Here is an 18440-nt window from a genome sequence, read left to right as displayed (position 1 = left end):
AACCTGTAAATTTTGTAGTAATCTGTAAATCTTACTGTCATTTAATGGTCGGGTATTGCACAGCAATAAGCATTTCACCACATGTTGTACTGTGTATGGTTGTGTGTGTTAATTCAGATAAAATGTGAATTTGAATTTGAAAATGGAATTAAACTTGTGCACCCAGAATACTTTTGTTGTTGTACAGTCATTACACCCTGGAAAAGAATAGTTCAAACAAATAATTAAAAGCTGAAAATCACCGTGACTTCAGACCACATTTATAGATGGATATATAGCAGTGGTTTGTGAAATTACTCCCAGACAGCAGGGTGTGCTATTTGTGAGATACTGCTATAGCGGTCCAGCTCAACAGCCAGCTAGCTAACAACAACACAAGACTCCGGCCAACTAGCGTTGTAATTAAATCCAACATTAAGGTGAGTCTGGCGGAAAATAAAAAGAAAGCTGTGAGATAGGGATTAAGGACTTAAAGAAACACGACAAAGGTAGTCGTGTAGCATTTTTAGCTGCAGTTTGCGCAGTTATTTCCCCGACCTTTTTGTTTGGCTTAGGTTAGCTGCTAAAGGCAAAGGGCTAACTAGCTCGCCCCGCTTAAGCTGTGGTGCTATTGGTGCATTGTCTGGATTACCGGCAGGATTTATGTATTAATAGCTATGCCAGAGACTGTCACGTTTCTTTTTTATGACCACAATGGTCTGCATTCGTAATTAAAACGCGGTGCCATTTCAAAATGAAATACCAGTGTCGATTAGTGCACATTGTTAGCAGGTTAACTACCTGCTACTGTCACCGCCTACATTAAGTGAGTTTAACTTCCCGGCATGAACTAAATTAAAGTACAGGCTCTTCAACTTAAAAGAAATACTCAGAAAAATACCATGTTTAAACTTTGTGGTGTTGCATTAAATTAGATTTGGAATTCACAACTGGGCCTCCGTCATACTGTTTATTGGAGTCATTCACTCACTGCTCAGTCAGTGCAGGCTGTTTTAACTCGAAAGGTTTATCCGTGGAAGTGCTCATGCGGTTATGACTTGTATTCCTATAAAGTGTATAAACCATGCTGCTCACAAAGTGGTGAGGTGACCAGCTGTCAGGGATTATTGTTTGGGTGGAAATTGTGAGTCAAAGTTCACTGTGAACACTGATTGCCTGCTCGGTTTAGGCACAGAGTAATGAGTGAGTCAGGTCAGTGTAAACAAGCAAAGTCTTAAACCAGTCATTTTATTTATGTGTTTATCTCAAATCTAAAGGAGGACGTCTACATCTCTGATGCAGCTTACATGTCTTTCTGGCAGGTAAACTGTGGCTTTGAGAAACTTTGTTTTTAAGAAGCCTTTCCCCCCCCCCCCCCCCGCCAATCAAATAATTTATCAGAACATAGACTTGCAGCTCTATATTTTGGTGATGCTGAGTATTACTTGCAGTGCAGGGCTGTCTTGCAGCAGTTGCACTGATTCCAGCAATGCATTTCTTTTGCCAAATCAAAAACCTGCCGTGCAGCAGACTTGAAGGGGCCTTTAATCTGTTTTTTTCCCTGAGCTCATCTTTTTTTTTTCCACCCCCCCTATACTTAACTCAGTTGAGCTGAGTTCACCTTTAGTGGGATGACCCACTAAGAAAAATCCACTGCCTGTGAGCTTTCATTGCTATTTTGTGAAAAACGCATAGGTTGCAGAGTGACTGCTGCAGCTGAAATCTCAAATAGGTTTTCAACTTAATGCATATGATTGTGATTTCTGAGTCACAAGCATTGGCTTCATACCTAGGAAGAGCTCAGTGATAGGTTTAAATTACTACAATCAAAAGAATATTTTAATTAATATTTGGGTGATTTTTATTTAAAAAAATTCAGACCACTCAGTCAGACCACTGACTGTTTTGTGTTAATGAATGGCATCTGTGCTACTTAATTTTCCCTTCTTACATAATAGACATGGTTGACATGTCAGGATTTGCGCTAAAGAGATGCACTCTGGGTTTATTAGCTCATTAAGATGTAGGGGATTATGTATTATAATGAGCACACTGACCCTAAATGCAGGTCTATGTCAACTTCTTTCATTTCAGTTGAGTACTGTGTGGTTAGATAAATGTCTCCAAAGGATCATTTCGTTTTTGAGCTTCAAAAACCCCCAAAACTAAACCAATGTTTGATACAAAATTAAGCAAATTGAAAACAGTAATACTACTCTGATACGCCCATGTGTGTTTGGAGGTAAAGACAGCAAGTGTATCTGTTGGTAACAATATGAACCAGGTGACCAGCGATCTTAGCAATGCATTGAGGCCTGTCCTCCCTTTAACCCTCATGTACGTGGTGAAGCGAGCGGGGTTTTGCTCGGGAAGTACAGACAGGAGCCGAAACCCGGCTGCTAATGCTTTTTCGCCCTGTCAAATCCCCTTCAGTGTAATTGCGGGTCTGCGCAAAGTTGAGGATGAGAACGAGGCAAGCTGATCGCTGTAGCAAAATCGATAGTTCATACCTCTCCGAGATTGAGTTTTTAGGAAAGGAGGAGCACCGTGACCAAGGGCAGAATATGAAATTGCTCCCACAGAGGCCGAACACGCGCCCTGCAATCGATCCCCGGTCCCTGTACCAATTATAGTTTTAAGGTTTTCTGTGGCTTACTGCAGTCCTCAAAGACCAAAGCTTTGGAAACAGACATTGTGTTCACTGACACTTCGACAAGGCTTGCAATTTTTTTTTCACCCCCCCGTTGAAAATTGCTGTCTGAAATGCCTCCAAACCTCCAGTCTTTAATTTAGAGTAGAGATTGATTTGTCCTTTTTTTTTTTTTTCGTCTTCCTTTTTTTTTTTTTTTTTTTTTTTTTTTTTAAGTCAGGTGAGTAAAATGTCAGGAAATACATTGCGTTTATAACTGCCACAGTGTGTATTCCACATCTCCACAGGTTTTATTTATTATTTTTATCACCTACAAATAAAACTTGTCCAGTATACAGCAGGATCATTTGCATTAACTGCATTTGGTCTTACTTGAATAGGAAAAATACTTGCCAAAATATTACTAATAGTTTTTACTTACCATTGAAAATGCAGCAACAGTTACACTTTTCTTACCATGATTTTAATCATTTATTTATTTTTATTGCATATCCACCTTCATTTGTTGGTGATGGACTCAGTCCTCCTTTGCATAGCGCTGCACAGATATACGGAGAGCTTGTTTCTGCTTGACTCGTTGCATTTCTCTTCCTTTGTCTCTAAAATATCCTGAAGGTGCTATTTTGGATTCAAGTTAGACAGCATACTTTTTGTCTTAGTTTTTTGCCCCCCACCCCACCTGTGATTTTTGGCACTACGCTTTGGGTAGTTCCTCTTCTGACAGGCTTCTGCAGACTAGGAGTCATTCATTGTGCCGTCTATAAACACCGTCTCTCTAGCACCCTTAGCTCTCATGCAGTCACACATCCTCACAATCCCACATCCAGAGCTCCCAGTGTTGGGGGTTTGCTTTGATTGTGATAATTCTGGTCAGGCGCAAACCAAACATACTGGACCCCATCTGAGCTGAGCAAATTTACCGCAGTCTCAGCTGTCCTCTCAATATATACCAGGATCGGTTTTTGTGTTCGCAAAGTAATCGTGGAGTTTTGTGTTGAACTCAGGTCCACTTTATAGTCTATGTCACCCTTTGCCAAGATTTCTGTTTTCCTATTATTATTTTTTTATGTTGTGTAGTTACTCGGTGGGTTTTTGTAGCCAAAACTGTCACGTTGGATGATGTCAGCAGCTCTGTGAAGTTTGGCCTTTTTTGTTGTTGAAAATTGAAAAGGCTTGACAATTGACAGATAAATGGAGTTTTATTTCCTGTAACATCTCCCAGGCTTTGAATGTACTTTTGCAATCTGCTGTGTTTTGATTCCAGGTGTTATTATTGTAAGAGCCTTGCCCTAGCTTTTGCTAAAATGATTGGACTGTGTATTGCCAATATCAATATAGTTGCTATGTCTTACACAATACTGCTCTTTTTCTGCTTACATTTTTTTTTAAGAAAAGACCTAAGCAAATGAATAATACTTTTTAATTTGCTTATGCCCCTTATGTTACCATTATAAATGGACAATATGGTGATGGAGTGCTTAGCACGGTCTCCTCACAGCAAGAGAGCTCCTGGTTTGAACCCGCTTGCTAGCTGTAGCTTGTCTGTATGGATTTTGCGTGTTCCCACTTTACCTGCATGTGTTTTCTCCAGGTGCAACCGCCTCCTTCTACAGTACAAAGACACACATGTTAGGTCTTTCAATTTATTATAAAACCAGGTGTAAACGTGAGTGTGACTGGTTGTCTATCTCTATGTGTGGGCCCTGTGATAGCCTTGAAAGCTGTCCAGGGTGCACCTTGCCTCTTGCCCAGTAACAGCTGAGAGACGCTACCTGAGTTGGATAAGTGGTTAAGATAGATGGGTGTAACACCATAAAATAAAACCTTTCTGACAGTTTACTTGAAATGTATGAACACTTTGAATGTATGAGCCCATAACTAAACAACCAGAAGGAAAATGGTTAAGATAACTCCATGTGTGGACTCTAAGCTGCAGTCAAGCACAACAGCATGCTTGAGCCAAAGCGATGTGAATGATAAGCTACAGCAAACTAAAGGAAACTGCATTCCTCCAGTAGGCATTTAACACATTGTTTTTGTCCCTGCCCTTACATCTAAAAGCTCTGCTGTACTTTTTTAAATATGTCAAAAATGTTAACATGGTTATTAGGGAATAACATACATTAGCCAGGTTAGCAGTTGTAGCATTTGTCTTTTAACATTAATTGCACAGGCTCAGTGGACTGCCAGAATGAGTTTTAGTACTTCCCCCTAACTGGTGATAAGTGTTTAGATTATCAGGTGTAAGTTAAGCTGTATGAATTTATCACAAACCCTTTGACCTCTGTGAATGACATTTTAAAGTTACTGAATCATTTCCATTTATATAGTGCAATATCACACATCACAAATTTGTCACAAAGGACTTGACAATCTGCACAGCACGTGTCATCCTCTGTTCATAGGCCCTCCATTCAGAGATGGGAACACGCCACAAAAAATATTTGACAGGACACTGACAAAGACCAAAGAGACTGATGCAAGTTAGTATCAAGAGCTTTTTAACACCAAATCCTAATAAAACAGCTTCATCTGAAATACAGCAAACCAGCTGCTGCATGCGACTTGCAGTGTACACCAAAACAACACGAAAACTTGCCAATTTAAAATAAGACAAAGTCAGTTCTAATTATAGTTGTTCATGTAGTGTGTCTTGATTTTAATTTTCCAAACAATATCGGGGTCATGGGGAGCTTACCTTTCCTCTTTCCTGGCACCCATCAGTTAGTAAAGTTAGTTTAGCCCATTTACCACCCTGTTGTATGTAAATAATTTAAACCCTAGATCAAACTTTCACATCTAAAGAGAACAAATCGAACCAAACTCATACATTTTTCACTTTTTTAAAATGTTATGGTGGTTTTGAGCAACAAACCTTTTTGAAATAGGGTTGCAGCGTACTGTTTCTGGTCCTCCTTCTATTACTTGTCAGTGACAAATCTATAAAAATGTTTTAACTGTTAGGTGTGGTGGATGAACAATTCCTGCAGTAAATGCTGTCATATAGTGTGCTTCTATAGCCTTCCTGACAGTAAAAGTAAAAACTCTCGGTTTCACCTGCTGTGTGGCTTTAGTGCAAAGCTACAGCAGCAGATAACGTCCTGTTTAAATTAGCAGTAACTCTGTTGCCACGTTGGCCAATAAAAATAAATAAATAAATTTAAAAAAAAAATTACATGCACGTATAGCTTTATAGACTCGCTGTAGACTGAAGAAATGAGGATTGTCAGTTTTTGGGTTGAGCAATAATTGTTTTTAAAGAAAATAAACTCTAAGACCTGATAGGCTGAGGATGAGTTCAGCTGTTTCGTTATGAGTGCACTACCCTAAATCTGTGTGTCTTGATTAAGAGGTCCTGCAGCTCTTGAAATGTGCAGAACCTAAAGTTTCCATACAGTGTGCATCTTCACCTCAGTCCACAAATCTATATTTGATTGCTCTCTCACACCTCAGTTTGATTTTCTTTTGTCTCCATCCAACCTGTTTTCATGGCAATTTATCTTGGTGAATAGTTCCTTGGACGGTGTTCCATCTTTCATTCGCTGCCTGTTTTTTCTATTTGGCCTCTCTATCACTTTAAGTTTAATTTTCTTTCTCTGTACTTTCTTCTGTGCCTCCATCTTGCCAGTTGCCACCGTCAAAAACATATGAAGTATCATACCCCAGGAGAAGACTGAATTTCAGCCAGCTGTCTTGACTGTCTGCATGCCTCAGTACATTGAGTTGCTGTCATGTGATTGACTGATTGGATATTTATGTTAATGAAAAGTTACATATTACAAAGCCTTAAGTATACTGCTGTAGTAATGAGCTCAGCTGATTTTAACCAAGGTTGCTAAGGAAACATGGGTAGTCATGAATATCCATTGCAAATCAAATACTAAAGTTAGTCCTGAATCCAGTATTTAATTCTTTGAGCCTTGAAGAACTTTCACTGTTGGCATCTCACCTGCATTCGGTGTAATTATCAGAATCAGAAAGCTTGGCGGTCCCAACCTTCCCACTTGTTACACCAAGTTTTGGTCCCAAATTGAATTTATGGATGAAGATGTAAAAACATTAAAGGCTCCGTGTGTGAGACACCGGTAGAGACGGATGAACGGTTCAAGGACTGTTGAAATGGAAATAAGAAATGGGGGGATGGAAACAGATTAACAGAGATTCGTGTTGTGTTAACACAACACCAGTAAACCAGAGGCACTCGGAGGTAAACACTGCAAACACTGTCTGAAACCACAGAAAAGCTCCTCAAATGCGTTATAGATGCAAAGGCATACAGGGAAGGACTTGGTCCGCAGCAAAGGGCTCGATATTTGGAAAAGTTGAGGTTTATTGGTGGTGCAGATCCAAACGAATTGAGTCCTTCATTTGGATCAATGACGACCTGGAGAGTCTTCCGTCTATTGCATATCCTGATATTGTCAACTATCTGGTTTTCTCGCCAAGCCCATACACAGCAGAAGACCTTAAATCTTATAAAATTTGGAGGCCTATAACCAGATGGTGTGTGGATGGGTGAGGGAGATGCAGTATCAAGTCATCAGCGACAGATGTGTTGTGAATGCCAAAGTAAGTAATGCAATAACATCTTTAATCAAACAAACCTTAACTGTATGATATCATCCCTTACCAAAAAGTAGCATACTTCGAGTATATTTTATTAAGTATGCTTAACTATAGAAAAAGAAATGAGCAGAACAAATTCGAATGTTGTCCAGATTTTTGCCTTGTAGATTCTGGTTTAGCTTCGCTAACCACAACCGCCTCTTTTCCTCTAATAACTTTTGGCATTGTTCTCCCTGATTTGTAATAACTTTTTGCAGTCTATAAAACTGCAAATGTTTTTCACAGTCTGACTGATTGGTACAGCCATAAACACGGCAATAATTCACCATTTCCTTTCGTTCGACGTTTAGAATCTGTTTGATTGCGCGCGCTTTGTTTACCTCCAGTATCTCCAATATGGCGACTTCCGGTTTGATGACGCACCGTGAAAACCCACTATACAATTCTGTGTTTAGATGTGGGGAACTATTTTTTTGTGTTATATAACATCAACAAAACTAGATTGTTAGATCAAATTTCAAAGCTTTTTAAAGCCCTGTTTGTCTTAATTTCCCATAAAATTAAAAAAAATAAACAGATATTTATTTAAATCTTTTAAAGGGCACCTACAAAAGAGGTGAACGGTTGTATTAAACTTTCCTTAAAGAGGGAAAATATTGCACTTGTTGTTTTGCCTTTTCAGTTGTGGATTGATATTTGACTTGTAGGTTTTTATTGATGTTTAGATTACAATAGAGACATGAAGCAGTCAGGCCCCTGTGCCTTATGGTTGACGCCACCTTTTTACTAGGAGAAATGGGGAGTTTGGAGTTAAGCTTTGGACTCTTTGTTGTCTTCCAAACTTCCTCAAGCTGTTCCCGGGCAGCTTTGGGAGTGTGTGAATGTCAGGACAGAAAGGCTTCTCATGAGAATCTTGGATTAAAACAAGATAATCAATATAAACACTTTAATGTTGTGGCTTATTTGTGTGTAAGGAATGAAGTCTGTTCTCTGTGTGTGTGCGCGTGCATGTACTGATCTGCATGGCGCTTCTGTGTGACTTTAAGTTAATTAGGGAGCGTGGCCGGTGGGTCCAAACTCCTAGCACAGTCCTAGGAGACGGCTTGTTTATTTACAGTTCATTTTTGAGACTTAATTGCAGCTGCAGCAGTTATTGATCTTAGAACAGGCATGGTGCCATCGATCTCCTGCTGTCCTCCAGTGGGTCAGGGACAATTCATCTAACTCCAAGCCAACAAACCTCAGTATTGTGCAGCAGGGGCCACACGAATGAAATGATATTCGGTCTCACCTAGATTAATGAAAGATCCAGCGCCAGTGTCCTGTCTCTGTGAACACTGTATGGCTTAAACTGTTCCAGGGAATAACTTCAAATTTGGCTCAAATGTTCAGGCTAAGGTCGAGGTCACTTGCAAACTTTTACTTAAACTCAAGGATGGCTTGATCAGAAATTCAAGGTCCCTGCAACCTCCCATTTTTTTTATTTTTTATTTTTTTATCCACAACTCATGAATTCATGCACTAGTCTCTACAGTCTGGATATAAACTGCAGCTCAAGTGGTTGATGGAGGCATCACAGTAAAATGTTTTTTTTGTACAGTGTGTGAGTGAAACTTAAACATTTGTATGGTTCAGACTAATTCATCACATTCTCTGCCTGCAGGGGGCAAACAGCTTCCATGTGACACGCACCGATGCAGATGGACGTCTGGGCTGAACACTGACGAGTGGAAGTGACAGATTCCTCTTCCTCACCCTCTTGCCCCAAACATCTGTCACACTGGCAATGTCAAGAGTCCCGAGTCCCCCTCCCCCTGCGGAAATGTCCAGCGGGCCTGTGGCCGAGAGCTGGTGCTACACTCAGGTGAAATGACTCTTGTTTCAGGCTCGCTGTCTGATTGAACCTCGGATTAATGAATCTAAGCCTTTTCTGAATGTATTCTTCCTTTTAACAGATCAAAGTGGTGAAGTTCTCTTACATGTGGACCATCAATAACTTCAGCTTCTGTCGTGAGGAGATGGGGGAGGTCATCAAGAGCTCCACCTTCTCTTCTGGGGCCAATGACAAGCTGAAATGGTGCGTCAGAATGAGGGCTGCTTTGTTGCAAACATTTGGATAATCCCGCTCAGACTGACACACACATATGTAATAATCTGTCTGATGGAAGTCCTTTCAAGCTGTTTACAAACAGTCAAGCAAACTACTCAAATATCATTTCAGTTAGAGCCATCCCCCAGAAATCTCTCACTGTGGATTCTCATGGAAATCCAAAAAAGCGTGGCTAACATTTCCTTATGTAGCATCCTAGCTTTAATCAGATTTCTTTTTAAAATCTCTCAAAATCTGTACAAACGTAACATAAATGTAGATTTATAACACAGGTTTAGCCTGATTTAGCCTTAATGAATGACCTCTAGTACAACTTCAATAAAAGAGCCTTACACACCAAAACAAAGAAATCATTAAGCTTTCCTGGTGTGCAACTTCTGCACTTTCCTTGCACAGCATAATAGTCTGGTTAGGAATGACACATACTAATAAGGGTTAATACATTTTTACATTGACCTTCTTGTTGAATCTTCTGTCCCCATCAGGTGTTTGCGGGTGAATCCCAAGGGCCTGGATGAGGAGAGCAAAGATTACCTGTCCCTCTACCTGCTGCTGGTCAGCTGTCCAAAAGCCGAGGTGCGTGCCAAGTTCAAGTTCTCTATCCTCAACGCCAAGGGAGAGGAGACCAAAGCCATGGGTGAGTACAGAATATTCAGTGAAAGAGACACATTTTCAGATTTTGTAGGAGTTAATAATTTTTCTGCATTGAGCTTTTGTAAAATAGTTTCTTCTTAGACTTTCCTTATCGTGACTTCTCCGTGTCTGCTCTCTCTGCAGAAAGCCAGAGGGCGTATCGTTTTGTCCAGGGGAAGGATTGGGGTTTTAAAAAGTTCATCCGGAGAGATTTCCTCCTAGATGAGGCCAACGGCCTTCTACCTGATGACAAGCTCACGCTCTTCTGTGAGGTACGTGGCTACATTTTGCTGTTGCCTTTTCTTTCTGACCTTGCATTTTTGACACATTGCATTTCATTACATTTGTCCCCTTGAGGTGAGTGTGGTGCAGGACTCGGTCAACATTTCTGGTCAGAACACCATGAACATGGTAAAGGTACCCGACTGCCGGCTAGCAGACGAGCTGGGCGGCCTGTGGGAGAACTCACGTTTCACAGACTGCTCCCTGTGTGTGGCTGGCCAGGAGTTTCAAGCACATAAAGCCATCCTAGCAGGTACAAGCTTCTTCTTCATGTTTGTATATTGAAATTTATTCAAGTTTTTGCTAATTAGCGCCATGACTGCAAGTTGTTCTCTTCCTGTTTCCTAGCACGTTCCCCAGTATTCAGCGCCATGTTTGAGCACGAGATGGAAGAGAGCAAAAAGGTAAACCCAAGGTCCCAAAGCTTTTTTTTTTTTCACTGCCGTGATGTGAGGTTAAAACGAGTGAAGGATTGCGTGCTGTCAAATGGCTGCAGCACAGAGCCGTTTGGTGAAACTGAATGATAGCACAGCTGAAATGCAATTGTCCTGCCGATCTTGGGGGTCAGGATTCATCCTTCACTGACAAAGCTGCAGACGCACAGAATTGCTTTTTTTTTTTTTTTTTTTCTTTTCATTTTTGCACAGGTGACTGTAAGAAATGAAATTGCAGGAGTGGTTGGCATAAAATGGCCTTTATGAATTTATTAAATTACAGATAATACTGAATTCAGCCAAACTGAACTCTTTCAGTAATTTAACCACAAATGCCTAGGGGTATTATTAAGTGACTGCTAATGTAGGTATAAATAATGGATCACACTAGGCTGACATGCAAGACAGTCTCACACTTACTTGATGAATATGCAAGTGCACTCCAAATATTTCAATAAAAAATGTTCTCTTGCTCATGTAAAGCTGCTTAATTACTGATTTCTGCATTTCAGCAGTATAAATAATTTTTTATTAAGAATGAGGTCATTGTTTTTGACCCAGTGTGCTGATCTTCTCCTGGACCTGTGCCCCTCTGAGCAGCTACATGTTAGACGCACAGTGGACTGTGACTGTGTTTAAACTAGATAAGCAGATAAATGATGCCATTAAATGTTTTTTGTTTTGTTTTTTTACCACTTGAGGCTTTTATACGAGATCAAATCTGCTTTATTTTTAAATGTTTTTGAGCATCCTTTAACACAGTGTGTCTGGAGAACTGTAATGGGCTTTATGTTGGCCTTAGTAACGCTTCCTGTGATCACAGGTAGTTCAAAATACCACAGGCTCATTTCCCCTGTCTTGGTTTCCCTCCACTGGCTCTACGTTCATTTTTAAGATTCATTTTAAGATTTTATTATTTCTTTTTAAAACCTCTTAATGGATCAGCACCACTATATATATATTTTTGCACCTGACCTGCTGAACTACATGTTCCTTGAGGTCGCTAAGGACCGGCTGAAAGTCCCAGAAACCTGTCTGAAAACCAGGGGTCAAGCTTCATCAGCTATCATCCCCAAATTATGGAATTATTTCCCTGTACATCTTTGCCTGTTTTTAAAAACGCATCTTAAAACTCATTTTTATTCCTTGGCTTTTAACTCGAGGAAAAAAATATGAGAAAGTGTGTTCTTACCCTCGTTTATTATTGTTTTATTGTTCTGTGGTGCTTTCATGCTTTGTAACTCTTGGTTTTTAAAAAGTGCTTTATAAATAAAATCAGGTTGGATTTAAATTTTTCTGATGTGATACAAATGTGCTGTTGAAGTGCAGTTAAAGCTCATGTCATCGATGCTTCATTTAGTCTCCTTCCCTTGTGTCTTGTCAGAATCGTGTGGAGATCAACGATGTGGAGCCCGAGGTTTTCAAAGAGATGATGTGCTTCATTTACACAGACAAGGCTCCAAACCTGGACAAAATGGCAGATGACTTGCTTGCAGCAGCTGATAAGGTAATATAAGAGTGGGAAGCTGCTACCCGACACTCTGTGGATGTGGGAAAGCCTGTTGCCTGTTTGTAACATGGCCACATACTCAGGATTTCTACAGTTTGATGCACCTGCACGTTGAGGCCACAGAGCTCGTGTGTGACTAGTGTTGCTGTTGGCTTTCTGTGAACATGAATGGGATAAAATAAAATTACAAATGACTGAATTGATAAAACTCAAATACAACGAGCCATTTTCTGGGGTTTTTAAGGCTTGGAAAAAATTTGATTTACCTGCCATTGGGGAGTAACCTGGTGTTCAGTGTCTTTCCCAAGGGCACCTTAACATGTGGGGATTGAACTGTCAACCGGTGCAATTAGTGGACAATGGAGGAATTTGAGCCCACTGAGCATGTGTATGAGAGACCTTTTGAATCGAGCCCACAGAGAGCTTGGATCGAATTCTGTTAAGAAAAAAAAAATCATTCGGGGGGGTTGTGACCCTCAGAAAAACTGCATTCAACGATTCACCCCACCTGCTTCTGCAGTGACTGTGGCTATAAAACAAAAGGGCTTTTTTACACAGTGTGCGTCACATGACCAGTGCAGAAGTTACTGTAATGAGGTTTGGATGCTACCACACAGCTCAGCACTGTTTCTGAGGGCTCTCTGTATTTTTTTTTTTTTTTTAAATTCAGTTTTCTGGAGAATAATGAACAACTACACATGAAATGTTTCATCTAACATGTTTTTTTCCCTCCTTTCTCCTCTTGATAATCTAGTGCAGACAAAACCGTATACAACTACAGACCTTTAGACTGTAATTAGTCCTAAGTATGAGTTGCATTAATGCATGGCATGATACAAGTGTACCCAGTAAACCTTTTCCCAGTAAGACTTTGTGATTTCAGTGAACAGTTGGATGATTTAACGCTGATCTCACTCCTCCATGACACCAAATGTGGAGCTGGCTTTGAGACAGTTTCTCTCAGAGGTCGAGCATTGAAATGTTTATATCCTACTCTTCTATTTATCTCTTTAAAACATAAAATATTTTATAGATCAGACCCCACTGACAACAAGACTAAACGAAGCTTTGTGTTTGAACACTGAAATGGTCAACTGTGACAGCAGAGACCACATAGATACTGATGGAGAAGAGGAAACCGCCAATCTTCTTGTATCCACTCTTTTACAGTATGCTCTGGAGAGACTGAAGGTCATGTGTGAGGACGCGTTGTGCACTAGCCTGTCTGTGGAAAACGCTGCTGAGATCCTGATCCTCGCTGACCTGCACAGCGCCGACCAGCTCAAAACGCAGGCCGTCGACTTCATTAACTAGTAAGTTGAAGAAAAAAAGAGCTCATCGTCACATGCAATAGGGTTTCCAACACCTTTTTCACGCACTCGCAGGTCCTCCACATCCACTGTACATCCTGTCTCTGTCATGTCAGTATGGTTCTTGTCGTTCTTCTTTATCTTGGCATCATTACAGGTAGTACCTGAACTCGCCTCATCTCTTGATGGCTCTGTGCCAGTTAGTGATTTTAATTTCACATATGCCCCATGGAGTGGTCTGCCTGATATTATTAAACCCTGCCATGGCTTTCATAGGGATCGGGGCAACCTGACTCCTCACTAGTCTGTTGTCACCTCCTCTGTTGACTGAAAGTGTGATATTAACACACGCTTGTGCTGATGGTGGGCTCAGATATTACTATTATTTTTCTTTTTTTTGTTAATGTAGGGCCGATGTGGCTCGACAAAACATGATTTAACAACATTTTTGCTAACATAATATAATATAATTATATCTTTTCAATATGGACTTCTTTGTCCCCAAAACATATTTCCATCAGAAGTATTCGAACTCGCTGTGTATCCATAGAAGCATAAATGAAGGGAGGATGTTGTATGATTGAGGAACTGCATTAGCATGTGATTCCGCTTAACTGCTACTATGTGTCCATTTAATTCTTATTTATCAGGCAAAATGGGAGAATGAAAGAGTTTCAGTTTGTGGTACAAAAGAAAAACTGAGCCTGCTTTTGAATAGGAGACAACAGAATGAAGTGTATGGAAGCAAACGGCTAGTTCTGTGACAGTCAGGGCTATAGTCTGTATGTACAGGTGTGGTCAGATGTTTCCACAAGCCTATGCAATGGTGTTCCCAAAGCTCTGACCTCAACCCTGTTGAAAATTTGTGAGCTAAGCTTAAGAGCTGGGTTTATGCCATGAAACTACTCTGCCAAGACGATTCAGCCTGAATTATGCCAGAAGTTTGTTGATGGTTACCAAAAGGTGCAACTTGCTAAGGGACATTTAACCAAATATTAGTAGAAGGTATGTATATATTTGAGGCTGTATGTGTTATTTTCACCCTGTGTGGATTAGAAACATCCAAAATTAAAATTTGTGCACACATCTCTTGTTTTTTTTAGGCTTAAAAGATGAGAACGAAATCATTAAAAATCATAAAATTGCCATTATGTTTACACTATGTTTACCTTTAACTGAAAGTGTAACAGTCTGTTGGGAAAATGCCCATCGCTTCCCTTGATCTGTGACCTCTGTGAACACTTCACTGATGACTTTGTGCTCTCACTACTTTCAGGTAATAATGAATAAAAAGTATATTAGAAAAAAAAAAATTGTCACTATAATCTCAGTCATGATGTGGGATTACACCGGTTTAGGCTTCCAACTCTCCCTTACGCTTTAGTTGAACTCCTGATTCTGGCTCCTACTTTAAGGATAAACTTTTAACTGGAAATGGAGATTTTGTATCTTTTGAGCACTATTGTAAACCAGCAGCTGGAGTCACCACAGCCCAGCAGTCATTCCTGTTATCGTTCTTTGAAGTCTGAAGGCACAGTAATTGGAGTAATTGGAGCATTGTTGTGTAAATTTTCCACAAAGTCTGCATGATAACTAAAAATTGGCAAAGCCACACGCTCACCATCTGACAGGGAAATTTCAGTCAATCAGCCTCAAGCGGACCTTGGCAGAAGTTTAACACCTGTAAAATGGTTTCACGCAGTCTGTACTATTCACAGGAAAATTGGATCCAAACAATCTGCCATTATTTAGGATTTCCAGATTGCCTGTCTGTACATTTGTTATGCATGTGTTTACTTAAGGAAAACTTGATTTGTAATCTTTTTTTATTTTCTTCCTTTCTCATCTCATCCACCAGCCATGCTGCAGAGGTGATGGAGACAGCAGGCTGGAAGTCCATGGTGGCGTCTCATCCGCACCTGGTGGCTGAAGCGTATCGCTCCCTGGCTTCTGCTCAGTGCCCTTTCCTCGGACCCCCACGCAAACGCCTCAAACAGTCCTAACAGTCCCACAGGAAGGCATCCACACACACTCATACAAACTCACACCTTTGCACATACATGCACTCACAAAAACACACAGATCCCCCCCAACCCTCAAACACACAGGGACAACCTTTCCCCCTTGCTGTTACCTACTACACTACCTACAGCCTCTCCCCAAATCTCCCCCTTCTGCCCCATCCAGAACCTGCTGTATTTAGTCTCTTCTAAAGATGGAGGGAAGGAGGAGGAAGAGATGGACGAGAGGGAGAAGTGGGATTGTTAAGTGGATGTTTTGTTGTTTACAAAGGAAAAAGAAAAACCCACAGCACCCTCTCCTTTCTCCTCGGCTCTGGTTTAGTGAGATCTCTTTTCCGTGAATAAATCCAAAATCCTTGGTAGTTCCTACTTTGGAATCTGTTCAGGAGGAAGAACTGGACACATGAACCCAACAAGAGCCAACCATTTTTGAAACTTGGAGGCTTGAAGGACTATTGCAGATAAGGTCTTTTAAGTGTCTATTTTATCACATGGCTTCTTTTTTTGCTCTGTTCTTAGTGTTTGGAGTAGAGCCGTGAGAGAAGCCCAAAAACTAAAGAACACGTGGGCCTGTGAGGGACTAAAGAAGATGAAATGGGCCTTTCAAACTAGAAGACCCCAAGAAAGACAACCAAGGGCTAGTCAAAAAAACAAAAAAGCAGCAGCAACAGCAGATATGGGCCTAAAATCATCAAATTTTCCCAAAGAAAGTGGGGAAAACATTGCACTAAATTCACAGGTCACCCCCGTGTCAACCCTTACCAGCAGTAAAGTAGAAATACTGTAGGCAAGCACACATTGACGCAAGCTTCTTGGACTAGAGACCCAGCTGGACCACCAAGAACAAGTACCCTTTAAGAAGATTTATCAGCAAGTGACAAAAAAAACCAACACATGATCTCCCATGTATCTCCCATCTCAAACTTCATCTGCATCTGTTTTCATTTGTTTTGTTTTTGTTTTTTTGTGTGTTTTGTTTTTTTTTTTTTTTTTTTTTTTTTTTTTAAATTAGTGGAGAAAACCAGTTTAAAAAGGATACGGAAAATAGCAATGCACAACTGGATGTCATTCTTGGGGAAATTTGTTTTGTGTCTGGATCTCTTTGTAGCCCTTGAGAGAAAATGATGTCCAAGGTGTAGACAGACAAACCTACTAGAAGACAACAAAGGGAGGTTAAGAAATGGTTACATTAGAGTCCGATAAGGCGTGTCGATGTTATTTTATGAGAAGCATTTTTTTTCCCTCAAAAATGTTATTTCTATTTTTTTCCATAGGAATTTGTACAGACACCAGTGCTTTTGAAGCTGTGTTTAAACAAAAGCATTTTCAACAGAGAAATTCTTTGCAGGCATGAAGACTGAAGGGAAATGAAATTGAAATGAACACGTTTTAATGTTCAGAATAGACATAATGTGAAACACATGCACACCAAGGTAAAACCATATGAAATACATTTTTGAAGTTATCATTTTAACCTGGTGAAAAATGGTAATTGATAGAAGGAACCATTGTTGTTTCTTTCCTGTAGATATCGCTGAATATGAGAAGTGACACTTAGTTGTTGCCATTTTTTGTTCCCAAAAGAATAAACCACAACTATTTTGTATTGAATGCAGTGCAAGCTTTGTCTGGGTATTTCTCTCTGAGTTATGTATGTTGTAGTCAAACGTTTGCTTAAAAGCACATAAATCTCCAAAGGAAAGAGAATTTATGGAGTTTTGCCACAGAAAAATATTTTGAAGTGAGCACAGACTTTATCCTAAATGTCTTAGATCGTTAGCTATTAATTATTATATATAGATTATATTCTGTCTCCAATGCCCAAATTCTGGCAGATGTTGTTGCAGTCTATTATTACTCACTGTATAGCAGCATAGGAGAATAACAATAAATCATAGCTATTGTTCATAACAATGGACGGTATAAAAGATATGTACAGTCAAGGTAAAAAGAAGTATTAAGGTTTTACATAACAGATGTTGTGTAACAATAATAATCTGATCCATAGGTCTTGTGATTGGATGAACTGTAACACGTGACGTATTACACCGTGTCATTTTTTAAATTTAAAACTAAGTATACCTCTTGCTTCCGTAAGAATTTACAGGGTAAGAGGCAACCAGGTGCTGGCAATTTAGCAAATGTATTGAATGTGAACATTCAATGCAGTGCAACACTGAGAAACTGTGGAAAGGAAAAATAGAAATTACAAAGCAAACCCAAGAGTTAGGTGTCACCCAAATTTCATGACATTACTTTTAGAAAGTGTGGCTTGTTTTAAAGAATTTGCAGGAGAACACCTCTTCTCTCTAAAAAGAACATGACAGCACAGCCAAGTCTCATCTAACCAAACCACGAGACTTTGGCAAAAAAATCTTTTGAACAGTGGTATAGATTGGCCATAATGACCAGCGCCACGTTTGGTGAAAATAACAGCATATAAGCAAAAACACCTCAAAAAAACTGTGAAGTACAGTGGTTGAGGGGTGATGCTTTTTTTTGCAGCCACAGAATTTAAGGACCTTGCAGTCTCTGAGTAAACCATCTACTTGAAGCCAAACACAATAATATTGAGCCCAGCAACAAAGCGAGCAGAATGACTGAATTTTTTTTTTTTCAAAAGTGCTGGATTACCCTTGCAGGAACTTAAGAGAACTGTATAAGCAATCTCAAAAAGCAATCTGAAAATCTCAAAAAACTGAAGGGGGGTACTGTCTTTGTTACTATGACGATATTCTCTAGGCCTGACAAGAGAAACCAACAGAAAATACCTTAAACCAGCAGGGGACCGTAGATTGCATAAAGAACATTTAGTCAATTTTTAAAAAGTGTTGTTCACTGTAATTGTCAGCAAGGAGAATTATCTAGGTTAGTTTGCGATTTCAAATCACTCTTTTTCATATATTATTTTCACTTTACTGAAAACTTCCTGGTGCCGCCCTGCA

General features: G+C 39.9%; 1 protein-coding gene across 1 annotated transcript; it reads left to right on the top strand.

The window, feature by feature from the left end:
* The first annotated feature begins 314 nt into the window (after positions 1-314).
* LOC146381644 (speckle-type POZ protein) lies at positions 315-17106 on the top strand. Its single transcript, XM_084937734.1, has 10 exons — positions 315-419; positions 8859-9059; positions 9151-9272; positions 9791-9942; positions 10083-10210; positions 10296-10473; positions 10569-10624; positions 12039-12161; positions 13335-13477; positions 15333-17106. The coding sequence occupies exons 2-10, from the start codon at positions 8982-8984 to the stop codon at positions 15475-15477; spliced, it is 1125 nt and encodes a 374-aa protein (XP_084793860.1). The 5' UTR covers positions 315-419; positions 8859-8981; the 3' UTR covers positions 15478-17106.
* Positions 17107-18440: the final 1334 nt, after the last annotated feature.

The sequence above is a fragment of the Perissodus microlepis genome, chromosome 8, assembly GCF_051167445.1.
Source record: "Perissodus microlepis isolate ML-2025 ecotype Zambia chromosome 8, ASM5116744v1, whole genome shotgun sequence".
In the NCBI taxonomy this organism is placed as follows: Eukaryota; Metazoa; Chordata; class Actinopteri; order Cichliformes; family Cichlidae; genus Perissodus; species Perissodus microlepis.
Note: the sequence above shows the minus strand (reverse complement) of the source record. Positions and strands in the feature narration are given on the sequence as shown.

Bases quoted from the DNA above. Each gene is read 5' to 3' on its own strand.
- LOC146381644 (XM_084937734.1), top strand. From the start codon at position 8,982: ATGTCAAGAGTCCCGAGTCCCCCTCCCCCTGCGGAAATGTCCAGCGGG. The intron at 10,211-10,295 runs GTACGTGGCTAC...TGTCCCCTTGAG, and splicing joins AGCTCACGCTCTTCTGTGAG to GTGAGTGTGGTGCAGGACTC. The intron at 10,625-12,038 runs GTAAACCCAAGG...GTGTCTTGTCAG, and splicing joins AGATGGAAGAGAGCAAAAAG to AATCGTGTGGAGATCAACGA.